At 43.2% G+C, this 17,456-nt stretch overlaps 1 protein-coding gene across 13 annotated transcripts in view; it reads left to right on the top strand.

Annotated features, from left to right (window-relative positions):
- Positions 1-17,456, top strand: part of LOC118227898 (transcription factor COE3-like) — a 106,748-nt gene that overhangs the window by 68,684 nt on the left and 20,608 nt on the right. For 9 of the 13 annotated variants that reach the window (XM_035418936.1, XM_035418941.1, XM_035418933.1 and 6 more), the window contains exons 7-11: positions 1,849-1,930; positions 2,367-2,484; positions 4,032-4,165; positions 5,070-5,196; positions 15,688-15,776. In XM_035418936.1, coding sequence (XP_035274827.1) covers positions 1,849-1,930; positions 2,367-2,484; positions 4,032-4,165; positions 5,070-5,196; positions 15,688-15,776 — 550 coding nt within the window. The remainder of the gene's footprint in view (positions 1-1,848; positions 1,931-2,366; positions 2,485-4,031; positions 4,166-5,069; positions 5,197-15,687; positions 15,777-17,456) is intronic. The other 4 variants (XM_035418935.1, XM_035418940.1, XM_035418931.1 and 1 more) reach the window with 1 other exon arrangement.

Genomic DNA, 17,456 nt, shown 5'->3' with positions numbered 1-17,456 from the left:
ACCTCTACCCCGACCCCATCCCACTTGAATACCGGGGACATGGCGGTTGCACGCTTCCAAAGCTTGATCCGTTTTTAGCGTCCCCGGGAATCCTCCCGGAATCTCACATTCCTTGTCAACTCACGCCCACTGGCAGATGGTGCCCGGCCCTGTGGCGGTACCGGGCCGGGCTCTCTCGCCCCCGCGGACTTTGCCCGCGTTGCCCCGCCGCATATTTCTCGCGGCGGAGAGTTTGAGCGAAAAGCTGTCAATCCCGGTCAAGCGGCCTGTACGGTACGCCCTGAGGTTTCTCTTCTCCTGCTCGTCTCTTTTTTTGTTCTGCTAGTGCCTCGGCCCCAGTTCAATTTAATTCTCAATAAACACAGCATTACTCTAATATCAGCGTACGGGTCCAGTTACCAGCCCTGTCTCCTACTGTGTTTTAATCCAATCCCTATTGATCCATATCTCTGCTCCCAAGGACTCCAATATCATGTGAATGGAGCTGCACGATGGGCTCCCCATATTATTGTACTCTATGGCCATAAAGCACATTAACAGCCTCTGCTGTACCCCCGTATCAAGTGCCAATCGATGCCGGCTAAATAGAGACGGCCATTTTTTTTCTTTCCACTGTGATTACGAAATGTTCATATTTTTAAAGCTACGGGGCCGGGCTTTGATTTTTATATCTGGCTTGCTTTATTGCGGGAGCAATGCAGAGACGCGGAAATCTGCTTTCGATGACGTATAAATCTTTTCTCTTTTTTGTAAATCGACGACTAAAATTTGTCCTGTGTGTTTTACAAAAGATGGTTCCGGTGTCTAACTAGATGAAAACAGATGCAGGTTCATGGACCAGCCCTATATTTCCTCGATAAAACCTGAAGACTGCACATCACCTTTGAAAAAAGAAGATTTAGTTAACCTCCACCCACTGTGGCTGGGGTTATCCTGTGGTTAATGTGACAATGCTGTCTACGACCTTGTCAGCAGTTAAATGCGGGGATTAGTATCGTGATAATGTGGCACAGAAATTACGTGGGAAGTGTTCTATCAATAACAGGGTTGGCCGGCCCCCCCCAGATTAATGTGTGTAGTAGGTCATTGGTAAAATTCATGAAGACCACATTAATTCTGCTGTCTTACTTCTGCTGGGAAACATTCTGCCGTGTAGTCTATTAGGCCTTGGGTTTAATCATGCCCTATCATATACATTCATAATCCAATGCCATAGGTGAAAATGCACATACGTCCACACAGAAATGGGAAAGGATTTGCTAACTTACTTTAAATCATAGTGACAACCCATTTACCCATTTACTTACACAAATTTTAATCACAGATCTTTTTCCAATACTGGATTTTTTGTTATGGCTATGCATTAAACTGGGTTGATTAATTGATTTGATGTGGTCCCTCGAGTAGCGAAGCCAATTTTTTTGTGTTTATATAATATTCACAAAGCCCTTTCACGGCAGTTACTGATGGCAAACATTCTCCCACCTTTCAATGTTGTAATGACCTGAACGACAGCGTTATAAGTATTAAGGGACCCCATAAGGGTGTTTTGTGCTCTGCTTTGATGTGATATATGATGTAAGTCCGTTCATTTCCCTTTCTCAAATCCTTGTAGAATTTATGTTTCCATTTGATTGCTGTTTTGCGTATCGGTTTCCCTAAATCCCTAAATTAAAGTTACAACCCTCAACCTCTGTTGGGCCATCTAGAGTGTTTTGTATTGAAAGCCATTCCCTTGTGCCTGTGTCACAAGTAGTCACTTGTGCTTGCGTCTGAAATATCACAAGACAGCGGCAGCCGTGGCTTTCTGCTGAAAGCAGTTTGTTTTTCTCCCCCCCCCCCCCACAGATTCTTCCTGAAATTCTTCCTCAAGTGCAATCAGAATTGTTTGAAAAATGCTGGGAATCCGCGAGACATGCGGAGGTTTCAGGTAGGCTATCTGACGCAGAGCCGCAGTATTCACATTATTTTAAGCATTTACGCTTTCCTCTCTTTTTGCTTCACAAGGCCCAATCATAATCATACTCATCAACACTTATTTCTGCAGCCTCTGCTATAGATTTGGGACAAGCACGTGATTTCCTCTGACACACTTGATTTCAGCTAGCACTTCTTATCACACTGTGATGAGAAGTCGTGCTAACACAGACATGAGTCTGACAAAGACACTTCATGTGCAGCTAACATGTAGTTAAACATGGCATTTACTGCCACAAACAGGTGCCCACTTTTTTAACTGATTGAAACTATTAACCTTAGAACTTTTGTTCAGGAGCCACCATCATTCCCCAACACCACTACCTTAATCAATGTGCCTATATCCTCTGATCTGAGTTCCTCCCCCCTCCCCTTTCTGTCTCCCTTAGGTGGTGGTGTCCACAACGCTCAACGTGGACGGTCACGTCCTCGCGGTTTCCGACAACATGTTTGTCCACAACAACTCCAAACACGGCAGGAGGGCCCGGCGCCTGGACCCCTCCGAAGGTAGGATGCTCTCTGGCGCCAGGGTCATGTGGTAGGGTCATGTGATCCAGGCCTCCTAAAGCCTGGGACTTCAGGGTCTGTGTCTCACCAGAACAACGCTCATGTGGTCACCACTGGATCAACTTTTAACCTTTCATTACTGATCTTCATGCTTACCAGCTTACAAAGACTGACAGGCTGAAACATTGATCAAAATCTTCACGTTCAGACACATCTGAGTGTTGTACAAACACGCTTTGAATGTTTAAACTGAAAATATCCAATATATCTTACTAAAATGAGAAGGGTATTAGAAGTTGAGTTCAAAGTTTTCTCCTTTCTCCTGATGAGTGTTCTATTACGATTTCCCAACATCTCTTTCTGTAAAGTTTCTGTAAGTGCCATGCAATCTTTCCGATCTCTCGTCTTATTACATACTGTAAATGTATGATGTTGCTTTCCCTGCTATGCATATTGTCCCTGCAGTGAGTTGATAGAAATGATAGCAAATCACAAAGTGTGTGATCAATGGTAAGACTCTTCCCAAGGCCTGTGCAACGATCTAGTCACTGGCTCCCCTGCCTGTTATCTGACTGGCTGGTCAGAGGTTACCCTTCCAGACAAGACTAATCAATCAGGATGGAAATGTGTGTGATGGGGCCCCAGTCTGCCTGTCTGTCTCTGTGGTGCGGGGAAGAGTGAGGCTTACTGGCAGATAGAGAGACGGACTCTAATATTGAACTGGAATTCAAACACTGGCATTGATTCTCTGGAAAGTATGCTGAATTGGTGGCTATTAAGATTGCAATTACTGGGACTGTGAATATGATTGCATTTATAACTCTTAATGTACTTAATGTGCATTGGAGGCTATTTTATTGAGAGTTATGACTCGTAGTAGCACAAAGAACAAAGGGAATGCAAAACAATAGTCTGAATGCCACCAAAAAAAGACAAAATAACTGCATAAAATCAGGTTTTAATATTAAAGTATGACAAATGGCAATGTACAATGCAGCCTAACATAGAGTATGATGAATTTTGGGGGTGTAAGTTTTTTGAGACAACAAGCAAAGTTTTCAAAAGTCATATCATAGCATTGTCCTGTGTTATCTATGTTGTTTCTTTCTATGTAACACTTTTGAACTGACCAATTTTTGATGCATGACAAATATATTGTATAAGTACGTGAAAAGAGGTGTTTGTAGGTTATTTAAAATGACTGATAGATTACTGTAATTCTACTCAGTTGATTTGTATTCATTTTGTATTAAATCAAAATCTTTATTCAACATTGGATCTCAAAATTTTGCTAGATTTTTGTAACAGGAAGCCTGACCATAACAATGCACACAGTAAAATGTCCAGTGTTAATTCAACTCTTAACAGATTTTTAACAGATCTTAACATTTGGTTTCACGTTCCAAAGTGGGACCAAATGTTATCTGTTAAGCGTTTAATTAACACTGACGGGACATTTTGCTGTGTGGCTGAGTACTTGAGCTGGTCAGACTGCGTTTAAAATTCGGGCCCCAGTTCTCACGCCCTTCCCGTCTGTGTCTCCGAAGCAGCTACGCCCTGCATCAAAGCCATCAGCCCCAGCGAGGGCTGGACGACCGGCGGCGCCACCGTCATCATCATCGGCGACAATTTCTTCGACGGGCTGCAGGTGGTGTTCGGCACCATGCTGGTGTGGAGCGAGGTGGGTTCCGTCTGAGGGCGGCCTGGCCTGGGTTGTTCCTCCTGGTGTAGTATGGGGTGTGTGTACGATTGTGCGCTACATGGATTATACAGTGCATGTTCGTGGTTATCCACTAAGAGGGGATGCCCATGTTATTCCATGTTACTCCCTGAGGGATCCTTGAAGTTATTGGTTAAGGTAATGGTCAAAAGTAATGAGAGCAGCCATGTCTACTAACAAAAGATCATCCATCCAACTGGTTCTGTGCATACGACCCAGAACCCTTTTTCAGAACCTAACTCCACTGTCCTCTCACCTTATCACCCCTGCTTACTGAATTTGAATATACTGCAGTGTCAAATCAGAAGATCAGAAAAAGATATTGCAACACTTCGCAAACTGCACACAATAAAATTATTGGCACGCTATTTTCAGATATTGCAAGATGTTCTTTTATTTTATTAATATATTGCTGAGGAATGTATTTTCGATGATATTTTCTAGCAAGTCCACATATAAACAATATATCACACTGTATGTTAAATCTCTGTGGGCCCCCCTTCCTTATCCCTTCCTATGGTGGACAGCAGCCCCTGAGAGGAACACTGAGTTTTACGAGGTAGCTGAAATATAAAATATTAAAACACAGAAAGTGCATTCAGGTTCTCTTCTCCCTAACCTCTCTGTTTCTGTGCCCTCAAGCATAGAGATCAGAGTGCTGAGACAGAACTGACACCCTTGATGAAGCTTTAAATAAACACAAAATTAAAACTATAAATAATGATACACTCACTGGCAAAGCTCCTTGTAGGCTTCCTTCAATAGAGAGGTTATAAACCTTGCTGAACTTTGACCCTAGAAACAAAATGGCTGCTCTTTCCTCCCCCCTGTGTGTGCTGACGGTACGTCCTGTGTCGTTTAACAGCTCATCACCCCTCATGCCATCCGAGTCCAGACTCCCCCGCGACACATCCCCGGCGTGGTGGAGGTCACGCTCTCCTACAAGTCCAAGCAGTTCTGTAAAGGGGCGCCAGGACGGTTCATCTACACAGGTGGGCCAGCAGGGCGGCGCCGTGCCCGGGGAGGAGTCCTCCTTTGTGCCACCGTGTTGCCTATTGCATCGAGTGTTGTTACCGTTATCGTTTCCGTTTGGCTTTCTTCCCCCTTATCTGTCCTTCATAACCTCTGTGATTTAAGCGATTATACTGAGGAGGTTGGCCTTAATAATGCAGCGCTGAGATGTTTTTCAACTTTTCCCTCCATATCTGTATGTCAGCAGCAGTGGGACACTTGATTTCAGTAGATGCATAAGTATTGCTCAACCCTCCACAGACAAGTACACGCACACACAGGCTCGTATATATACACACACACACACACACACACAAAGACATAGAAATACACAGAAGCTTCTGGCTTTGATATCATTAGGTTAAATCAGCCTTTTCACTTTTCGATTATCCCCTTGAATAATCCAGACACCATTCAAAGTAGTGTAAAGGTCAGCAGGGCTGTTTAGCATGATAACAGAATGTCAGCACATTCAGCATAAGAGAGGGGACTTTGCTACAGCTGTCTGTTAAACACAAGGACTTTGCCTTTCCTTTTCTCCCTCTCTTTGAAGCCCCCGGCAAACACATCCGCATACATGTACATTGGGGCAAAGCGACAACCTCACAATGGGCTGATCAGCCAGCCTTGGCACTGTCAATTCTTCTGCGATGCTAATGGAAGATCAGCTCGGCGATATGAGTGACAGAAGTACAGGGTATCAGATTCATTTTTCTATTGGTCAGAATGATAATATAGATGTAGGCCACTGCGTGAATAGTCACCTTTTATGCTTGCAGATTCTAAAGACCATTAACACATCTTTGGAGCCAATGGTTATGCTTTTTTTTTTAGATAAAGCTTTCAACACAATAGCACGATGTTTGTTGGACAATGTTGTGGACGAATTAAATTCCCACAGTACTGAGGCTCTGTGGGTGATGTCAAAGCCTTGGATCCCATGATTGCATATTGAGAGTCGCTTGTATTATTTTCCACTGAATCTGAGATGAAACAATTTGGTTTAAAGCCATATGCTGTAATCAGATCATTCTAAAGCAGAGCGTTTATATTTATGGTCTTCAGGCTGTATACATTAGACCACGGGAAAATTATTTGCAGCACGTCTTTGTAATAACTTTGCTGATGACAGTTATAAAGCAACTGTATGTTGCCTCTTCAACTGAAGTGAGCCAGCTGTACACTATTCATGGAGTGACTGTCCAGTGGTACACAGCTAACTAGCACTTCGTCAACATTGCATTTTACATAGATTAAAATACATTGAAATGTATCACATGTTGTAGACATTAAGTTTGTACCTTTACACACTTAAATATACTTTTCATAGTTACTCTGGACCACATGCCCAATATTATTTTAACCTTTATGCTCCTTCCGATGTGATAGATGGGGAAAGTTGCCTGAAGAGGTGCTGCCTTCATTATAATAATAATGGATTCAATTATATAGTGAGCATGTATTATGCCTTCAGCACAGCACCCCAATAACTATAGTGCCCGCTTTCTTTTCTTTTAACATAGTCAAAGCGGGCAATTCATTCATGTCATTTTCTTTGGACTGTTTGAAATATATAACATTTTCAGTAAGAGCTGAACCTACTTGTTTCCTGCATTTATTCCTGGTCATATTGGTAGGAGTGGGTCTTACCTCCAACTTTAAGTAGCCACATACTGTATACAGTCTGTCTGTTATTATTCAGGAACAAAAACATTCCCCTGTGTCTTACATCCCTACACAATCCTGTGATCTTATATTAACCATCTAGCACATCAAACGGAGGGTTGCATGAAATGAGAGAGAAGATTTAAAGCTTATTTAATAATTTAATAATGCAAGAAGCAACTTGAGATATAGGATTACCTGATGGAAGGAACATTTTTTTTTATCCTTGTTTACAATATATTGGTATTCTAGTTAGTCCTAGAGAGGTATAGTTAATATAATAATATATTTAGTTGTGTTGAAGGTTAATAACATGCTCACATGGAGTACTGTACATGCTGAACTGTGGCCTAATTGCTTTTTTAAAAGCTCTTTAATCACTGTAGTTGTACTTTTCTCCAGATTTGGAATTCCTAATCTTATTTTTAGTAATATAGAATCCCCTGTTAATTGGGAAAAATATATAAATTGGGTTAGAGGGAAGATTAGAATGTGCATTCTCAGGAATGCATGCAATTATCCACTGCCGCTATGCAGTAATTGTGATAGAGGACTGCACCACTTATCCTGTTAGCAAAGGCATTGTAGTGGGGGCTATTTGGCTAGATATTTTACTTAGAAAGAATTCTAAAAATTCTCAACATGTTAGGGTTTGTTGTTTTGAATTAACGTCAGGTTCTAGCATGGATATGTGCAATAGAAGTCACTTTTTGAAGCAAAATATCATAAACCCAACAGATATCCTATTACCAATTTAGTACCCGCTTACTGTTTCTTTATTAACAGTTTCATGGTCATACATACAAAGTAGTAAAATATTTATTACATTTCCTGACAGCATAAGCAGCCCTTTAAAGTAATGTGTGAACTCCATTGCTTTGTAACCTGCAAATGTATGAGAGACTATGTGATATATCTCCTCGCAGCTCTTATGAGCTGGAAAAGCCTCTACACACATTTTGTAAAATAAATCTGTAAACATATGCCTCTCTGTAATATTTATGTACCGCCATTCTAGAGTCAAGGCAAAGTGCCAACTGCCCAACCATATCATGGTGACCCCTTCTGAGATTCCCTGTGGCCCCATTTCCCAGCTTACCCCCCCCCCCCCCCCACCCCCCACACACACACCTCTCTCTCTCTCTCTTACACACACACACGGGCCACCATGCTTCTGACATCCTTTTGTATTTAAGTACATTTGAAGTGCATTTATATACACGTTTGTATGGTAATACATGTACAAAAGCAATGCATTGACAAAAGCAATGTACAGTGTATTTTGACATAGATGAATAATTAGTGAACACTATAAATGTCTTACACTGCCTTACAGTAACTACATTCACACTCTCTTCCTCTCTCCCTCTCTCTCTCTCTCTCTCACGCTCTTTCCTTTTCTTTTCTCTCCTCACACTCCTCAACTCTTGTTCCCCATGCTTTTCCTCATGCTCTCCTTTCTTGTGGTCCCCTCTTTTTCTCTCCCAAGTTGTCTCTCCGGCTCTGGCTGCAGAAATTTATAGGCAAATTAAAGACAGGAGCCGGGAGGTATTGACTATCCTGGGAAAACACAGCTCTCCGAAAATCAGTCGCAGAGTGCTGCAATAACTCACCACCCATCGATCCCTCCCTCTCTGGCTTCATTGATCAGCACTTTACAAACCCAGAGCCTCACTGACAGGAACTAAAGCCTCTCCAGCAGTTACCCCATTAATAACACTCCTTATAATCATTAGGCCGTGCTGATTACGAGGTGACAAGAACGAAGACAAAATAATAAGAATATGAATAACCATAACAATAACAGTAGCAATAACAATCATTATTATAATGTGTATTTCTTTATTACTTATTTAAAGGCGATTGTAAATGTAAATGCAGCTGAGGATGTCTCCTCTTTTGTTGTATCATATGTTAATGTGGCTATTGCCTCAGGAGGGTTTTGACTCCTCTTTATTCTCCCTAGTCTTTGTTCACGCAGTCATGTCCACTTACAGCTGGCTTCCATCACTGGGGACAATGCAAGGGTATGCAGGAGCATGATTTGGAAGCTGTAGCAATGACACACACAACTGTCAATGTCAAATGATGCAACAGTGCTTGGATAATTTTAAACATCTGAATAGTTTTCATCGACATTTCAGAGTTTGGGCGAGATCGGGCAATTTATTTTTTACATGCAAGCTTCCAGGCCTTGTTTTCATGGTTATAGCAGGAAAAGGAAGGTTGTAGCAGATGTTTTTCAGAGCAGGCTTGGACACGGTCCACATTTGCAGATGCTTTTGATAACGTGGGGGTTTGGAGTATGGGGAGCGGATCTGGGTAGGCTGGGGGCTGTCGGTGGGGGGTCTTGGTAGCTGGTAGCTGGAACTGTTCCTGTTGACCCAGATGCTTTCACCTGCACCGAAATTAAGACAAAGAGGCAGCAACATTGGCGGCTAGCAGCTGCCTCCCAGTAACCAAGCTTATTTTGCTGAAAAGCAGTGCATTCGGTTTCGTAAGGAACACAGCAATATCACGTAATATGACCTGGCTGTCTTACGTTCTTCATATGCACAGTGTCAGCTATGATAGCTGGGGGGAGACTAAATGACTGGGTTCCAACAGAGCATGCTATCAGGCATTTGTTTTTATTTTAACCGTTGAATTAAATTGAATTCCATTCCATTCAATTCGATTCAATTCAGTTCAGTTCAGTTCAGTTCAGTTCAGTTCAGTTCAATTAAACTCAATTAAATGTGCTTTACTAGCATGGCAGAATTTTACATTTGTATTACCAAAGCGACTCTATCGAGTGTACAGTATGTTTAATCAAATAGTTTGTATAAATAGTTATATTATAATTTAAAATCCCTCCCTCACCACTAAGTATTATGTAGAACCAGATCGAAACTGTTTGTTTTGTCAGGCCGGGGGAACAATTCATTCCGCCGAATTTGCTAAGAAGGTGAACCGCACGAGTGTGAATCTCATGCCCAACACAGCAGGAAGGGTTTAGGGAAATGTGCACAAGCTGTGTCCCATAGGAGTTTGATTTAGGAGACATTTCTTTGTGCAAGGGATTCTGGGAGTTTATAGAATGAACTACAAAGCCGTGTCAAGGGAAGATTGACTGTCCGTGATTGTTTCAGCTCTGGACCCAGTGATGTTGCGGGAAAAAGTGGGCAACCACTGCCAAACCCGAAATGAAAGCTGATGAAAAGACAGGGTGCCTTAAAATGCCCAGAATTTTGGAGCCCTAAAATGCAGTTTTCTTTAAAAAATAAAAATAAATCCTTTGCTACATTCACTATTAAAGCTATATGAATTGTTATTTAAAAGAGTTTGGATTGGAAAAACCTATGTAACTAGTGACTGGTCACTAGAACAAGAGCAATAACACTCCTTGCACATATTTTTTCTGTACTGGCAAATGGATTGGTTTTACAGGATTCAATATTTAAAATATTTGTTAAAGAAGCCCACCCCCCAGTGAAGTAGTTTTATTATTTTATGATAATCTGTTAGCCTTTTGTGTTTGCCCCGTTAATTGATCCACATTTTTTTGGCATTCTAAAACACTCAGTATTACCTCACACATTCATTGGTTAATTATGGTTGCATAATTCACTCAATCGCATTGATAAAATTAAAATTAATTCATTCAAAATATGGCCCATTGTTACAGCAATCAACCCCTCTACTGAAAAGGCATATGTGGCACTGGGTCCAGTGGAGTAGCAGATTTGTCTTTGCCACGCCTAGGTGGAGAGAACACACACACCTGCGCTGGGTTAACTAATCGGCCCAGGTGCTTAAAGGTGTGCTCCTCTCCGCGGTACGGGGCCAAGACCAGGGGCACACACCGAGAGAGAGCGAGTCTGCTAGTTTGTCAGAGCACTGAAAACAAAGAGAAACTAGCGTGACTAAAATGCTGATGAGCTGGATAGTGGAGTGCTGAAAAACTTCTGCTATGTTTGGTCTTCTTTCTTTGTTGTTTTGATTTGTTGTTTTTCTCCCTGAACCCATAAAGGGGAATGGTAAAACTGTTCATTTATTCATTTATTAAAGAAAATTAAAGCTTAAATTGAAGTTTCCTTGGGGACACAGTTTCCTACAGTATAGGTCTGATGCAATTAAGCTGATTTTGTAATTAATTAATAAAATTTGTGAAAATAAAAACATGTGGTTGTGGTAAAACAACAAAGAAAAAAACATTATGCCGACTCCTTCAATATCTTTGAAGAAGGGACAGTTCTGAACTGGGTTAAATAGGATGTCTCAGCCACCACAGTCATTCTAATGGCGGCCATGGTGGAAAGTGCTCTGTCTTAATTGAATGTGTCTGGTGAACAGGGCAGCTGTGATCAGGCCTGTGGTGTCGCCTCTTCATCTACCCCGGTGGGCTCCATCTTTAAAGGCCTGACCCCCCCCCAACCCAGCCCCCCTCTCCTCTCCTCCTCTCTCCGTCTCCCTGCCTCAGCAGAGGCCGCCTGTCAATCACAGTTTAAAGTTCATGAAATTTCTATGAGCATCGATTTGGGATGGAGGGGGCTGCAGTGACAGGCCCTGGTGATTGATCGAGCTTTTCTCGCTTTGAATTTCTCCTTTTATTCCCCTTAGTGAGTGTGTGTGTGTGTGTGTGTGTGTGTGTGCGTGTGTGTGTTTGTACACACATATGTGTGAGAAAAGGTTATGGGTTTAAGTGGGTGCATTGTGTGATTGAGCCTGTGTGTGTGATTGTACATGGTTTGGCCCATGTTTGTGGGTGTCCTAGTGCCTGTGCATTTATCACTTGATTCCTGTGTCTATCTTTCATTTTCTGTATGTACAAAGGAGACAAAGGGAGACAGAAAAAAAAAGAAATACTTTTAGATAAATGGATGGGGCTCATTCCTCCAGTCTGTTATTCTGCGTAATATTGCCCCTCCTGAAATAATAACAGCCCAGAGTAGCATTTATACAGTTCCTCCTGAAAATCAAATACGCTATCACAATTGTGCTGTGCGTAGCTCCCTAGGACATGGAGCAGACACGAATCGACACAGGGGACTCGGCAGACGGCGAATCCGCAATCAAACTTCCCATAAACAAAATACATAGCTCCAAAAGTGAAAAACGAACTTGCCGGTGTTTTCAATACTGAAGTCTGAACCACCCATTTGTCAGAGACGAATAAATACAAATAAATCAATCAAAAAAATGTATTGAAATGTGAAATTTGCGGCTGGTCCGGCCCCCCAAAGTCTCCGCCGCTCCATCAAATCAAACGGCCTCCTGACGGACAGGCCGTGATCATGCACTTTGTCTGGCCTGTCAGCTCTATTTGATGGCGCATCAGTGTAATGGGGGAAAGCCCTTGAGGCCGCCCGGTGTCGGAGGGAAGTGGAGACGGGGGGTAACGTAACCCCATGACGTCGTCGCTGTCGATCGCGCGGCGACGGCTTTTTTTTTCGATCAGGGCACCGCGGCGGAGAGGTATTGGAGGCGTCCGTCACCAGGAAGCGGACCGTCTCCGCCGGGCTAGGGACGGTTAATGCTGGCTTCCGGAAAGAACCGTGGAGCAAACCCAGACGCAATACCGTAGATTTCACAGTATAAACGTGTCCACTGAGACATGCTAGGTCCTGTTAAACACTAATCTGACTCCCACTAATAACTAGCTAATGACTTTGGCCTAGATTCATACAATGTTGTTTGTCCTTAACATTGACTTACACTGAAATGCAAGTGTTTTTTTTTCTTCTTCTTCACAAACACAATTTTGCAAGTTCAGCGATCTTCATAATTAACTCGCCAAACTGTGTTTGCTCAGAAAACAAAAGACGCTTGCTTCGAATTGTCAGACTTAAGCACACGTATTGATTGAAACCAGGGCTATCTCGCATAGGGACAAATGCTATCCCAGGAGGCCACAGTGATCCGGAGATGGCTTGTTGCGTGTGGCGATTTGTAGTTTTCTTTGTGATCTGTAGTTCTCTTTGTTATATTAAAAAACCTTACCAAAATGAATTACCATCTGAATTAACAGACCAGATCTGGTTTGCCATAGATCAGAAGAAACCTTAGGCATAGATCAGTGGAATCTCTTCTTTCTTCATCCAGATACTGTTATCTTATAAAGTTTCCTTCTCATCTCTTTTCGTTTCTTCCTAGAGATGCTTTGTTTCAGATGAGAGGGGTTAATGCCATGTCCAGGGGCTAGATTGACTTGAGGGCCAGTCATAGCTGCTGATTACACTCCAGTAGAAAAGGTTAATAGACGCTTTGTGATAAATGAGAGCTTTCTGCCTTCAACAATGGTTTGTTAAATAAGAAGCAGTTGAGTAAGGATGAAATTAACATTGATATCTCTAAAAAGACCCCAGGTAAACAGTCAGAAATTCTATGGCAGAAAGGCAGAAATTGCTATGGTATTATAAGTATCGCTGTTAAAGTGGTTTGTAAAAACCCCAAAGGAAATTGGTTGCTGGATGGAGAGCGTGACACACTTGTGATGTAATTTTCCATCATGTTTTATTACAGATTGTGTTAATGTATGTAAAAGGGAGTGGCTCTTCTTTTATACGTATCCACTCCTTTTTTGGAGGATAGTTCTGCCTTCTATCCCCTTATTTCCTGTCTGTCTCATAATACTCCGACATTGTTTGCTGACAGCATTCTCTAGCTTTGTATATGTGTAATGAGGGGTCAAAGACAATGTGCACTGTCTATATTCATACAGAAGAATGAAAGAATTCATGAAAGAGCAGTCACATCTCTATTCTAATGCACACTTTCCCCTGAAGTACATTATTTCCCCTCGACCCCTGACACATGCACACACCCACCCCCCATCTCTATGTGAAAATCTATACAAATTACAATGGAGAATGCGATACCGATGGCTGGAATTGCAGAATATGTTTACAATAAATCAGGCAATCCATCTTCATATCAGGCAGATAATGCTCAGAGGAACAGAGGAGGGGGGGTCAGGGTTCGAGTTGCGTGCTGCTACTCTTATACTACCCCTGCTTTTTGGGAGGAGACGACATATTGATTAGCTGAAGGGTGGGGCTTAAGGCGACCAATGAGCTGCGAGGATCATAGTGCATTAACGTTGATAATAATCAGTGATGAGTGGTGAGTTTCAGCTTATAGGGGGCTGGACTTTGTAGAGAGCTGATCTCATTGGTTTCCTCTCTGCTCAGTGTTCAGTGTGAATGGATCCCTTCCCTCTGTTCCTCTGCTTCTTGCTTGTTTTCAAGTATCTAGTGAATCACTCTGCGCAGATGCTCTGCTCCTCCTGATGGCGCTCAGCGCTGCTCTGTGGCCCCTCTGTGGGGCGGGTCGGCACTCTCACCGCATTTCCCAGAATGCCCTGCTCACGTAGCTCTGTCTCTTCCTCGTGCAGTAGCTCTCGATGACAATGTATTTCAGAGGCTGCTGTGAGCTGATATACGACTGCAGTATGTATTCTCATATGCTACGAGAGGCATTTCTAACAATAATACGACATTTATTTCACGTATGCAGTAAAATATCCAGTGTTAAATCAACTCTTACAGAGTACATATGGTCCCTATTGGACTCTGTTAAAGATGAATTAACTGTGTAGTGATGTATATGCTAATGATGTATCCCATGATGTAACCATTCACAATAACTCATTTTGTGGTTATCCTTGAAAGCGTGTTACAAGTGCATAAAAGATCATTTTGTGTTGAAGGCAGTTTAGACAAGGACAGGGCTTCAGCATGCAAATTCGCGCACATGCGGCAAAGCAGTGCTTTGGGCCACCCACAGGACTTAGCACAGAGCCAAAGAGGGAAGACTAGCTCCCCCTGTGCCCTCTATCCCTCAGCCCGCCCCCCCCCATCCCCCACCCCTCTACCTGTGAACCATATCGTTCTCCTCTGAGCCAATCAACTCAGGAAAATGCGATTCGGGGGCCTGTAGGCCTCCTTTCCGAGAAGGGGAAAACAAATATTGTTAGACGGGTAACAACATCTATTTTCCCCGCATGACAACGGCGGCGGGCTTCGCCGGCGTGCCCCTTATTCTTATTCATGAAAGCGGCAGTTATGCATATTGGCGGAAACTAGCTGTTCCATTTGCCCCGCATTTGGAGTGCCAATCATCCTTACGCAATGCAAGAGGCGCTGGTGACAAAACAGAGCGGGCTACAAGGCTGACAAATTGTCCCCAAAGTCAAATTTGACAGCACTTTATGATAAATGGCTTTGATTACGGAGGAATTCCTTTAACTCGTTTAAGGGTGCGTGTGCGTGCGCGTACGCGCTTCTTTATCAATCAGAAGAGGAGAATTCCCAGTTTTTCATTTGTTTGTGAGAATAAAGCGCAAATGGAGGGCAGAGATAGGGGGAGAAGATTATATTAGCCGCAGACGCTCATTGATAGCGATAGCTGAGAGCAAGGTGAGATTCCGGGCTTCGGCGAACAATTCAAAAATGTGTGACTGTCGGGGAAGCAGGGAGAGAGTGACATTGTGAATATTGTGCTTCTGAACCTGCAGCCAAGAAGCCACGATGTTGAAAGGGCCATAATAATTGTATGGATTTTCACAAAATGTTGAACAATCCAACACTTCAGAAGCACAGTAAATGAGTGGGGGCAGGCAGGTATTTGAGAATAGCTGAAGTCTGGTGGACACCAGCTAGACCTTGTTTTATCCTTTAATTTTGTGAAACTTTTTTTAAACAGGTGAAGAGGTGTCTGATTTTCAGTACTTTCCCCGCTGTGAAGGGCACCTGGACTCTGTGATTCTCTATGATCGTTAACATATTGATGTGACGCTAACTGCCTTGGGCCTCTTGTCTCTCCAGCCCTGAATGAGCCTACCATCGACTACGGCTTCCAGAGACTACAGAAGGTCATCCCCAGGCATCCAGGGGACCCCGAAAGACTACCCAAGGTAGGGAACGCGGGCGAATTCCAGGCACGCACATGCTTGTGCACTGTTCTCAGCTGAGGGCCGACGGCCCTAGCTTCGTACGCGCGTTTGACTGGTGGGCCGGTGTGGAATTTATTTTGCGGAACCTCACTGAAATATCTGCATTCGCGTTTTTTTTTTTTTTCTGCGGCCAGGCTTGATTTATCGACCCCTTCCTTATGAAAGTAAAACACAAATCTACAGCGTCTGGTACCTGGCCTCTCCCGGCCCTTTCTCGGGGTGGAAAACAAACTGCTCCCTGAATGGTTTATGATTGGTCCCACAGAGCACGGAGCGTGACTCACATGGCACACATGCCACCCCTATCCCCCGCAGCTTAATAACTCGCTCTCGGCGTCGGGGGCGACTGGAAAGAGATCAGAAATAAAAAGCTGCGTACCTGCGAAGTCGCGCGTCGGGCCTAGCGCATCGATTACGCTCGTTCCAGGTTTCGGGGGGACGATCGCTCGCGCCATATTAATTTGGACCGGCTGGGTTTTTGTGGCTTAACTTGAAACACATTTGTTGATGGCTATATTTTACGGCCGACTCTTTTTTTTTTCTTTCTCGCTGAACCTGAGGTTGCTGCGACTAAGAAAGGAATGATGTAAAGTCACGGAGGCCAAATATGCAAGACCCAGGAGACTGAGGAGACCATGTGGGCTCTCACTCATCCATACACTCTCTCTTTCACTCACTCACTCGCTTGCACGCTCTCTCTTTCACTCACTCACTCACTTAATTTCACATGTTTTAATTGTTTGAGTTTATTTGCAGATAAACATATATAAACAGTGCAGGACATCAAATTTTGCTCTGTTTTTGGAGAAGCCTATAAATAGTCCATATACATGTCCTGGACTCACAAAAACAAAAACAAACAGTTAATACAGTATGTGTAACTTATATTGGTCTGTTTGGTTAGCATGGTATTTCAACTTGGCATTTCAAAAAAGGAGATGGATATGCTTCTTCCATAGATAGACCGAGTACACAGCCCACTTCCATTACAAACACTTCCTCATAATTTTCCTTAACAGCAATAATATGGGCTGTATTAGATGTTATAGAAAATGCACTGATATTACCACAGTTTTTGAACCAACTGGACAGAACATGCACTCTCTCTCACGCACACAAACATCATACATGTTGGCATATGTGCACAGTCATACACTTACATATGCACACAGATCCACAGACACATACGCAAGCTCACACACCTGCACAGACACACACACACATACGCAAGTGCACACATGTGCACAGTCGCACACACTGAAAGCGCACACACCCGCACACACACAGACCCACCCATGCTCATGCCTACACCACACATCGGCACATATACATGCACACAGGCAAGCACACACACACTTGCACATGCACGCACACACATAAACACACACGCAATCACACACGCACACACGCCCGCACACACATAAACACATATACACACACACACACACACACATACATGCGCACACGTAAACACACACGCACACACACACATACTCCGCGGGTTGCAGTGGAGACTCCCTCCTTTTGCCCCTGGCACTTTGCTGCCTCGTTAGAATGAAAAGATTATTTTCCCCTAAAAAGCACGCGGGCTAAGTGAGTGAGATTCCTCTGGGCAGGGCACGGCTGTACGAGGGGATACAA

The sequence above is a fragment of the Anguilla anguilla genome, chromosome 5, assembly GCF_013347855.1.
Source record: "Anguilla anguilla isolate fAngAng1 chromosome 5, fAngAng1.pri, whole genome shotgun sequence".
NCBI classification, from domain to species: domain Eukaryota; kingdom Metazoa; phylum Chordata; class Actinopteri; order Anguilliformes; family Anguillidae; genus Anguilla; species Anguilla anguilla.
This window is presented reverse-complemented; position numbering and strand designations above follow the sequence as displayed.